Source organism: Corvus brachyrhynchos, unplaced genomic scaffold (assembly GCF_000691975.1).
Source record: "Corvus brachyrhynchos isolate BGI_N302 unplaced genomic scaffold, ASM69197v1 scaffold100, whole genome shotgun sequence".
Classification (NCBI taxonomy): Eukaryota; Metazoa; Chordata; class Aves; order Passeriformes; family Corvidae; genus Corvus; species Corvus brachyrhynchos.
This window is the reverse complement of record NW_008236230.1, coordinates 118,383-130,162: the sequence shown is the minus strand read 5'-3', so window position 1 is coordinate 130,162 and position 11,780 is coordinate 118,383. Positions and strand designations below refer to the sequence as shown.

The 11,780-nt window shown below is 40.4% G+C and overlaps 1 protein-coding gene across 1 annotated transcript in view; it reads right to left on the bottom strand.

The window, feature by feature from the left end:
* LOC103624240 overlaps positions 1-1,647 on the bottom strand; it is a 185,494-nt gene extending 183,847 nt beyond the window's left edge. Inside the window, exon 1 of the mRNA XM_017746911.1 lies at positions 1,596-1,647. Coding sequence (XP_017602400.1) covers positions 1,596-1,607 — 12 coding nt within the window. The 5' untranslated portion in view covers positions 1,608-1,647. The remainder of the gene's footprint in view (positions 1-1,595) is intronic.
* Positions 1,648-11,780: the final 10,133 nt, after the last annotated feature.

Here is an 11,780-nt window from a genome sequence, read left to right as displayed (position 1 = left end):
TCCATGCTAGATTTTACAGAGAACAAACTCTTCATTGCTAAAGAGAATGATACTTAGTAGGGTCAAAGACGTTTTTAGCTGACTCTGCAGCAATTAAAAATAAATAAAATTAAATCAATAAATAACCCCCCCACACTTTGTTTATTTTATCTAGACAATGAGGCCAAAGGAAAAGGCTTGTCGTAAAAGAGCACCTCAGTGTGTAGGTGGAAGATGTAACCCCATGTGTCTAGTCTAATAGAATACCAGGCACAGCTAGGCATGAGTGAACCTGCACACTGCCCACACAGGAGCACATGGGAGAGCTTTTGCTTCTTCCCCTATAAAACTCAGAAGTGCTTCAGAAAGCAAACATGTGCAAAACATCCTTCTGAATTTCTACATACTGGGCTGCCTTTTGAGGACACACAGAATGCTTTTTTGCCTAGAGGGTCAGACTTACAAGAAAATTGTTTTCATACTATTAAAAAGAAATGCATGCTCTGCTCATGTGTATGCTCAGAGGTGTGTAAGCATGGCCATGCAGAGCCCCACTGGCTGGAGTGTAGAGCAGTGAGGGTGTACATCAAGCGAGAAACCCACGTGTGATCTTTCAGCCTTACATAAACTATCTTAGCACACTTGCTTCTTGCTAGAAAACAAGCATGGTTCTTTCAGTCAACTTTCATTTACAATTGCACTGAAAGAAACAACAATCTCACTGGTGTATTAGTTCAGTTACTAAGAAGTAGTCTTTATATTGCTTGCTCTTAAAATAGAAAAGCCCTCAAAAAACTCAGGCTACAGATCTGATGACAAGAACAAAAATGCCAAGGGAAGAAAAAACTAGAAGGGAAATAAAACAAAGTAAAACATACAATTTATTAAACAAAACATTGGTGCTGCATTTTGGTTTCATAAATTAGCCCCATTTGTACTTCCTGTTTAAACAATAACTAACATGATGATGGGTTAAATGAAGTTGAGATTGTCACAAACATGGCCTCACTAGTAATTAATGTAGTTTAATATCATTGTTGGCACACATCTCACATGACAGATAATGTTCCAACATGTCACTGATAGGACCTTTCAGCACAGCTTTAGGAGATCTACCAGGCATTGCCGAGGTTGGTTGGGTCAAAGGGTTGAACCATGTGTAATTCAGAACAGAAGAGGTCCCACGGTCACTCCACAAAAACAATTACACTACTTATTTCACTCCATCCCTTGCCCGAAATTCACAAGCCTCACAGTTTCGGCGCAGTCAATCTCACTCTGCCCTGGGGCTATGAGCCACATGAAAATATGTGGTGCTGTGTTTATAAATCTAATCAAAAATAGAAACAGTAGACAAGCACAATGAGGTCCTACTATGGATCATGGGAATTCTCTAAATTCTGAAGGCACTTTTGTTTAACTTCTGTGGGCCTTCTCCTACCATTACATTGTCTGGTACTCTCGTTAATCATCTCCTTGACTTGTCAATGCTATAAAGGAGCCTATGCGTCTGCTGACTTCCCTCCCATCACACTACAAATAATATTATGAAATAGCAATGCTAGGAATAGTCCCTTTAATTTTTCTCTTTGAAAGCATGGTTTTTCTTCACTTACCTCTTTCTCCATCCCAGCCTGCCCTTTCTCAGACCTGCAGAAAAAAATGCTTCCTCCTGCAACAAAGGAAAGGCAGTATATCTGAATTTTCAGTCTGCACAGTCATTAATACCACTAGGTTTAACACACAGTCTTGCAGAGCACCAGCCCATAAACCTGCTGGGATGGGGGGGTCTTTCCTGATGTCATCCCTGCTCTGACCTTGTCAAAGAGAAAATGGATGATGTAGTGCTACTGCTTCATTTCTTTTTGAAAACAAATTTGTATCAGAGCATAAAAAAAAAAATTGCTAACGAACATAAACAAAAAAATCCCATAATTTAAGATCAGATGAAGCAATTCCAACAAAAACCTAGTTTTAAGGGGAAGCAGTCCATAAGAAGATAATTCCTACCACCAGAGAGTAGCTAGTAAGATGACACAGAGTTTGCTGTGGAATACGCCTTACCTGAAGACTACAGTACCAAAGCTGTCAAACACAGGAATGCTTCTGTAATCTGACATTTAACTGGGTCCCACTTGTGCCTCATTCCCTGTGCTTGGATTTCCACTGAAAGGATGAAAATTTTCCTCTACTTTGAGGTTATAATTAAGCAAACATACAATAACTTCGTAAGTTATATATCATGTCAGCTAAAAGGCCTCAATTTTATACCAGCTACTTTTGTCTCTATGTGGGAATAAAATTTATTCATTCAAAATGGCCAGACAGGTTGCCCCTGCACTCACTGAAATCAATGGCAAAACTCAGTCTGACTCCACAGCTGCAGGACCTGAACCAAAATGAATTACAAGCTTCTTCCCTGGCCAGATATTCCCTTATGCCTTTACACAAACACACTTTCAGATTATTTTGCTGAGCCTGAAAACAAAACAAGGCTTTGAACAATTAAAAATATCCCTTCAGAGTCCCTCAAGTCCTAGGTGACCTTCTGGATCAGAAGATGCCCTGTACAAAGTACATGTTTGGCCCCACTTGCCGAAACTCTCTCTCCTGAGGGCACCAGGCAAAGAAGTGCCTAATTCTGAGTATGTGCTTAGATTTCATTGAAATCAATACAATGGACAGTGGACAGGGCCACAAATGCTCCACAAAAAAAGGCTGCATTGTAGCTCCAGTTGCTCACTAATGAATGAAGGGCTGAGCTTTAGCCCAGGCTTTGCTGATGCTGAGAGTCTGCTGACCTTTGCTGTCACTCCTTGCTTTTGGTGCCCTTCTTGGGGTGCCAAGGCCATCGAAGTGATGCCAGAGGCTGTGATTCCAGCAGCTCTTGCTACTCCTAGAGCCAGCCCTGCCCAAACAGCCCCTGCACCATAGCCCGCAGCTGTTGCAAAGCTCTCTGCTCCATGGCACTATGCAATATTGAAAATAAAGCCCCTGCAAGACCACGTAGATAGGCTCAAGTCATGTATCTGGTCATCGTATGTCTCAGAAAACAACCCCACAGTCCCAATTCCAAAATCTGGGATGAGTTTGCAGGACAAGGTAGTATGTGCGTGTGTTTCTTTTCTAGCTACTGGAACTGTGCATCCACTGAGTGCAACAGGAACTCGTTTCAAGCCCAATGGCATGGCATGTTCCTTGTTATGACTCAAAGAGAAACAGCAGAAAAGAACCACCTGTATGAACGAAAAGCAACAAAAGCTTGAAAGGGCTCCTTTCTTCATGAGAAGCTGCCAGCAGAAGAGAACTAATCAAGACATAAACCATGAATTCAACATTTTCATCCATGGTCAACATCTGTTCATTGTAGAAGAGCCAAAGATGCAGCAATAAGGACTTTCAAAGCCACAATAGTCCAGGAATCCAAACATTAATGGGAAGACTTGGAGTTTTGTCTTAAAAAATGCAACTGATGAAATAAGGACAGCAAAGGCAAATAGATGAACAATGAGTTCAGAGGAGACATTAATAACATTAGTGCCTAAACAGTGATTTTCTTAGAGTTTGAGAACTTCCTATTATTTGGGTTTTCTGAGAAATTTTTTTGTTTGGTGTGGTGGGGGACACTTTATTGGTTTGGTTTTTTTTTTTTTTTAAATGAAGGTGTTTTTTGAATTGCTTTTCTTTTTTTCTTTATAATACCAGACACACAACACATTCAACGCTGCATCAGCTGATGCTGACTGTGGCCTTACTTAACCTCACCAGCCTATTTTCTTTATCTGGATAACAGCTGAATCATTAGCATTAAACTAGCTTGCAGTTCTGAAAGAATACAGCAAAAACAGAGTACATGATCTTTTCAGCAATCAAAACACAACACAAAAGATATTTGAGATCCCACCAGGTATTTTATTTCATACGTGATTGATGTGCTTTGCATTAATTAGGGATCGACTTCAGTTATTTTTAAGGACATTTGTAGTAAAATGGCAAAGCAAAACAATTACTTAGAAGTTCTTAAACTGGATATTTCACCTTTTTTTTCTAATTTTTCACCCAATTATGTTTTCTTCTTTCCACAAGAGGAAAAACTAAGGATACTAGATTAAATATGCAAGATATATTAATTTCTTCTAATTTTTCACCCAATTATGGGTTTTTTTTCCACAAGACAAAAAACTAAGGATACTAGATTAAATACACAAGATATATTAATAACTTTCTGTAGTAAAAGTAATCTAATTTTAATGCAAAAATGGAGGAATTAGAGAGACGCACAAAAATACTCTTTTAGCATCACAACCCTATTAACAGGCTCCCATTGCCAGCTACAGGTCTGGGAGAGATCAAAACAACACACCTTTCTACTCTCCAGTGCTCAGGTGCATTTTTCTCACAATGGTTGATATCTTATGCTGTATCAGCCACCAGAAATCACTTGGACCAGTGTTCAAAAAGGGTCTGCAAATGTAGCCATAAAATGTACACTTTTCACCACGCTGGCATGCAGAAGGAAAGAACCCTCCTGTTTGTAGCTGTGTACCCAGGATCTCCCAAAAGTACACCCAAAGGCACAGGCACATTATCACTGGCCAAGGAGAGCAATGCTGGGCACAGCTGAGGTGTTGGAGATTGCTGGAGGAGAAATTGCGGGTTCATTGCAGGAGTAGCAAAGCAACAGTTTGTCATCGCGGGGGCTGCCCTCGCTCCTTTCTCACCTTCACCTGGGGCACCATTTATCACATGCTAAGAAGCAGTGCTGCGGGATCTCTGTGCTACAATATTGGCAGAAACCACTGAGTAAATGATAACCCTAACAACCCTGCTTGTAATTCCCTTTGGACCCTCTCATAAATACCAGGTAGCCAGCCTTGGTCTTTAAGAAATATTTCTTCTGGGGAAAATTGCACCTCCAGTGAAGAGAATCCAGGGTGCCAAAAGCACTGTGCTTATCCTCCCTGTAATCATCAATTTTGGGAGCAGGTCCTTCAGAGTAATCTCAGATCCATGCTATATTTTTTCTTTTTATTTTTTCTTTTCTTTTTAATTTATAAAGAAAGGAGCTTATTGCAATATGTCTTTATAAAGATCATTAAAACATTCAAAATTAAGGTCACATTCGACTCCTTCACGTGATAGGTTGTGATGCTCCTAGCCTTTTTCTGTGTGCCTGAAAAGATGGACAGATACATGATTTTTCTATTGATAAACCTCGGTAGGTAGCTAAGCACCACTCAGCTGCTCACTCACTCTCCCTTTCAGTGGAATAGGGCAGAGAATCAGAAGAGTAAAAGCTCAAAAACTCATGGGTTCAGATACAGACAGTTTAGATCCATAAAATTTGTTGGGTTTGGGTTGGAAGGGACCTTAAAGACCATCCAGTTCCAAGCCCTCTACCATGGGCAGGGACCAGTAGACCAGGTTGCTCAAAACCCCATCCAGCCTGGCTTTGAGCACCTCCAGGGATGGGGCATCCACAGCTTCTCTGGGCAACTCACCACCCTCCAGTAAAGAATTTCTCCCTAATATCTAATCTAAACCTAATCTCTTTCAACTTGAAGCTATTGCCTTTTGTCCTCTCACTACATGTTCTTGTAAAGTCTTTCTCCATCATTCTTGTAGGCTCCCTTCAGGTACTGAAAGGTCATGATTAGGATACCCTGAAGCCTTCCCTTTTCCAGGCTGAACAATTCCAGTTTCCTTAGCCTTTCCTCATAGAAAAGGTGCTCCATCCCTCTGATCAGCTTGGTGGCCCTGCTCCAGACTTGTTCCAGCAGGTCTGTGTTGTTCCTGTGCTCAGGGCTCCAGGGATGGATGCACCACTCCTGGTGCGGTCTCACCAGAGCAGAATAGAGTGGTAGAATTACTTCCCTCTCCCTGCTGGCCATGCTGCTTTTGATGCAGCGCACGATATGGCTGTCTTTCTGGGCTGCCAGAATTAATTTTTTTAAAGAAGGGAAAAAAAAGAAAAGGGAGGAGGAAGGGAACCACAAGTAAACAGTGATGCAAAAGAAAACAATTGCTCACCATCAACTGACTGATGTCCAGCCAGTCCCCAAACACCTTTCACCCACTCCCCTCACACTCAGTTTTATTGCTGGATATGACATCATATGTTATGGAATATCTGTTTGGTCAAATGGGGTCAGCTGTCCCAACTTCTTCCCCTCCCAACCTCTTGCATAGCCCCAGCCCACTCACTGATGGGGTGGTGTGAGAAACAGAAAAGATCTTGACACTCTGTAAGCACTGTTCACCAATAGGTAAAACATCCTTCTGTTGTCAACACTGCTATCACACACACAAAACACAGCACCACACAAGTTACTATGACAAAATTTAATCTCAGCCAAAACCAGCAATTTCTGAGGAAGCTGCAAATACCAAATTTTTGGTTTTGTGCCACCATTCCAATATTCCCATTTCCCACCAAATGGAAAGCACCACACATGATCACGGACCATGTTGCTTCAGAGCCTGGCTTATGGATGATCATCTCCTGATGAAGTTCCAGGGCTCATATTTGAGAGTACTGAAATTTTAGTGATCATCACCTGACAGTCAGTACTGGGGGAGGAACAAAACCAGCTCCAGCCTGGACAAAAGACTTTCCAGAATGGGATGACAAGCTCCCAGTCCTTCTTGCCAGGCATTTTTTTTTTTTTCCTTTTTTTGCAGAGCTGCCCACTGCAAGGCTTGGAGACAGCTCAGGTTAAGATGGTAGCAGGCAGCATGGTTGAGGGACCGAGAACAGTAAGAAAATCTTTCTCCTCATGGTTGTGGTCAAGCCAAAAACTCTTTTTCCTCTGGTTTTCCACTTGTAAAACAGGCATAGTAATACTCCTTGTTACCTCCGTGATTCTACCAGCCATGGTGAATTTCTGCACACCCCTCTGGACCATGCAACATCACGGTACCAGGAACCTCAGCACTGCCACCATCCTTAATTTTCCTTTCCCACCCACATCCCAGCTCTTAACCAGAAAAAATTTCAAAAAAGATTCTTTTCTTGTCATTACAAAAGTTTTGTGCCTTGTAATTCTTAAATAACATGGCCTTCACATTTCAGCAGAATGTTAGCTAGAAATACTAAGCTGCACATGAAATCCTGAAAAAAATAATATATGCTTTAGAGAAAAAAAAAGTGAATGATTTTACTTGTTCAAAAACCGCACTGTAAAATTTAAGGACACATCATATGTATAGGTAAATAAAAAAAAAACCAGATAATACTTACTATCAGTCAACATTTGTGACAAGAGTCCCAACTTCTTTTTAAAATTGTTTCAGAGTTTCCTCCCTAATTTATTTTTGAGGCCAAGCCAAGTAGTTCATTTTGTGACTTTATTTTGATTTTATTTGCCCTAGATTTTAGTACTTTCTTGTGAACTTACACTTTTCTTTATCTTGTTTCCACTACTACTACAAAGAAAAGCAAACCAATCAGAAGTTATTTTTATACACCCTGCAGTTTAGAGAATCAGCCTACAATGATTGGAACCTTGTTTTCCAAGAAAGTTTCACTGCAAATAGTGCAATCTGAACTAGGAAAAATTCAGTTTTGCTGTTTGTTACTGCACAGATCAAAATTTCAAATATATATATGAAAGTGTAATGTTAACGGGTTTTCTCTCTGAATTAAGCAAGGATACACTGGAAAATACAGGAAAATGCATTTTGTAAAAGTTGCACTTGTTACATACATCACTTCAGATATCAATATTGTAGCTAATAGATCAGGAGAGTTTTCTTTCAGTCAAAGAGACAGAAATCATACTGTATGAGCAGTCCCAGAAGGAATACCTCTAGTTGTTCAAAACATATTTCACTTGCCTCTGGCAGGAGTTTCCAGATTAGTGTCATATACGTGTCAACGTGAAACAACATAGGCTGCTTGTTCATACATTCCCATTAGTCCTCCCTATATCAGTCTGTATGCCAGCTGACACTGACTGTACATATGTATCAATATATTCAACCCCCTGAGTGCACTCCTCTGTCAGGTACTTGTTGATGAGACATAACCACCAATTACAAATGAAGGGAAACTGAGGCAATGACTTCTATAACTGAGAAAGTGGGACAAAATAGACAGGGTCTTAAGAGCACTGCTTGAATACTGCTAATTAGAAATGGTGTATAAAGACTTATTTTTGACTAATAAGCAGAGTTGCAGCTTGGTTTTTAAGACCCAGTTAGCTGATAAGACCCAGAAGCATACAATCCAAAGTCTGTAGTGGTTTCCGTTTGCTTTCAGTCAATAATAGCCAGAAAATCATGCCTGGCACATTTTGAACAGGGTATATTCAGCCAGGAAAGCTAGGTGTGAAGTTTCTTTGTCCCACACAGGAAATTAGCAGTTGAAATTCTGACTCCAAGATTTGAATTCTTGGACCAAATCTCCCTTTGAAATAAATGCTAGTGATGTTTCATTTACTATATATGACAAACAGCTACCTCAGGACTTTGAACATGCAAAGAATAGTCAAACATGACTTGCATTTTAGGATAGATGGCATGTCCAATAGGCCCAAAGCTGTTCTCTAACCAATGGAGAAGCTGTAAAACTGATATGCCCCCTGCATGACTTCCTCTGATAGAGCAGAAAAATCAGCAGCAATCCCATGACACATTCTCCTTGGTGATGCAGCAGCTTAATAAGTTCCTGCCCTCTGCCCCCGTCTTCTCTCCAGCCATTCATTCCTGTCCCTGGAAAGCAGCTCACTGAAGTCTCACTGGGCTGATCTTACTGTAATTCTATGCCAGGTTAAAAATACCTGTCCCAAAAACACCTTCCTTTTTTATCATTTACCTTGAACCATTTCACTGGTCCTGCACATAGCTGTACCACTACAGCCAGGGCACAACAAACTCCATCAAGAAAAAAGATTATCCTTAAGTGAGCTTTCCCATCAGAGAAAACATATGCTAAAACTAGATGCCCATCACGACATTAAAGTTTACTGCCAACCCATAAACTACGAATCTGAAAATATTTATATTCCTCCACCAGGAGAACAAAGTGAAAAATTGCACTGATTGATATGGTGAGACCTAGAATAGAATCTACCCCCAATTCCATATTGCAATAGTTATAGCTAATTAAAACAAAAAAAAACCCAAAACAAACAAACAACAACAAAAAACCACAAAAACAACCAAAAAAGGCAAAACAAAAAAAACCCAAACAAACAAAAAAAAACCCAAACAACTGAAAAAAAAAAAAGGTCAAACAAAACCTTCAGTGAGGTAGCATCCAGCTTTGAGGATTTAGAATCAGGAGGGAGTTTTACTACCATGTGCAGCAATCCAGCACACAGCCAGAGAGGATGCCCACACATTGTGTGTCTTCTCACCTGTCCACTGCCTTGGAGAAGAGCAGGGCAGCTTTGCTTCCTCCTCACCCATTTGGGTACAACTTGATTCCCCACACCTAGTTCTCCAGTTTTGGATTGGTGCAGTCTAGAAGAAAAAAGCAGTGAATTTGCCTTTCCATACAGGGTCATCAAAAGACTTAGAGATCAGTGAGGTTTTTTGAGGTTTTAGTGGCATACCAACCTTTTGATAACCTGTCTTGGAAGAGCCAGTTTCACTTGACTACTGGGTAAGTTGAGCCAGAATAAGCTGCTTTCTGAGCATCACTTGCTATGTTAGGAGAATAAGTGAGGTCTGGATTTCTTGGCTTTCGTTAGCTTGGGTCACACCCAATCTGAAAACAGATTTTAATATTGCATTTTCCATTACTTCAGAAAAGGGTTCAAACAGCAACATTACAAAGCATGTCATCTACTCAAGACACTTAAGTCTATAGGTCCTACAGTCTATAGGTATTGATTGCCTAGTTAGGAGTTAGTTTGGACAATTACTAGAATTTAAAAACATCTTACATATTAAGTGGAAGATATTAAATAAGGAGAAAATAATCTATAGGTCTCAATCCTGAAAAATATTTATGCACACACTTTCTGTTCACATGCATTACTTTATTGAATGCAGCAGACTAATGTATAAGCTCACTCCCAGCTGAGAACATTTGTAGTAAGAGAATGTGTGCAAATTTCTACAGAACTAAAAAGACATGATTACACTTCTTTTTTTCCGATCCTTCACCCTTCCTTCCTCCCTCCCTTCCTCATACACAAAGTGAAAGACTTAAGGAACTCATTCTAAGACCTTTTCAGTGGTTTCAGGTTGGTATAATTTCACTGATTTGAGAGAACTATTCCTCATTTGGTGAAGATGGAAATAGTTTCAGGTACTCACTGCTGATCGGTCACACTCTAAAAACTAAAACCATTAGTGTGGAAATAAGGTAGCTCAAATACTAAGCTCTTTTCCACCTGAAATTTCAACATGTTTTTTTCATACTCTTAAAAACAGAGGGTTTTCTCACGCAAATGTTAAAAGCAGATATAATACAGAGTTTAAAAGGGCGCTGCTGTAATATGATATTGTATACACTTCCTTGTCACCCTAATTGATTCCTATTCACTTATTGGTTGGGGGTTAGCTCTTTAGCAGAATCTGTATGTGGCTCTTTGACTCAGAATGGGTGGATTAAGTCTTCTCCATTTTTGACTCATGAATCACAAATGAATGGCATTTCAGTTTGAAGTTATCAATATCACCATAGGTTAAGAGTTTAAGCCTTTGGATAGTTACTTGTTAAACTTTACACTTGGGTCAAGGTAATGTTTAAGGTAAAAACCAAGGGGTCTGCACTCTTCTTCCTTAAGATTCATAAAGAAGGCCTAAAAAAATTCCTTTTCTTTTTTCCATTGTTTTCTCTTCCCCCTCTTCTTCCCCCCACCTTTTAAATATCTGAATTAAGAATGTAAAATCTTGTCTTTCAAGAGATTTTGTAGATGCTTCCAGAGCAGTGGAGAGCTGAATTGGGAAATATCTCCATCTGTAGAATGAGAGAAGCTGACGGATCTCTCACATGCATTCTTGCGACTGGTTATTGGATGTTCAGTTATAAAAGACCAAAGAAAACAAAACAAAGATGATCACAGGAATTTATGCTGCAGTGAGATGTCTGTGGGCAAGCCACTCCTCACACAAAATCCAGCAGGACTCTGTGAGATCCCAGAGGTCCCCTGCAATAACATGACTGCAGAGCTATAGGCTGATTTTAACAGGGAGCTCATCCTCCAACTGCCTGGCCACATGCAATTCCTTCAGCCACTTAATTGCACCAGATGAACAGATTGTTAATGTCACCTTATATGAATAATAAGGTGTCGTGGTTTAATCCCAGCCAGCAACCAAGTCCGACACAGCCATTCACTCATTCCCCCACTGGTGGGATCAGGGGGAGAATTGGCAGTCAAAGCTAGAAAAATCTAGCTTTGATAGGGTTGATAGAAAGACAATTTCATAGGGAAAGCAAAAGTCTAGCACACAAACAAAGCAAAACAAGGAATTTGTTCACTGCATCCCATGGGCAGGCAGGTGTTCAACCATCTCCAGGAGAGCAGGGCTCCATCACATGTAATGGCTACTTGGGAAGACAAACACCATCACTCCAAAAATCCCCCCCTTCCTCTTTCTTGTCCCCAGCTTTACATGCTGACCATGATGCCACATGGTCTGGAATATCCCTTTGGTCACTTGGGGTCCCCTGTCCCCAACTTCCCATTCATCCCCAGTCTCCTCAACAGTGTGGCAGTTCAAAAAGCAGAAAAGGCCTTGGCTCTGTGCAAGCCCTGCTCAGCAGTAACAAAAACATCTCTGTATTATCAACCCTGTATTCAGCACAAATCCAAAACAGCCCCATACCAGATACCATGAAGAAA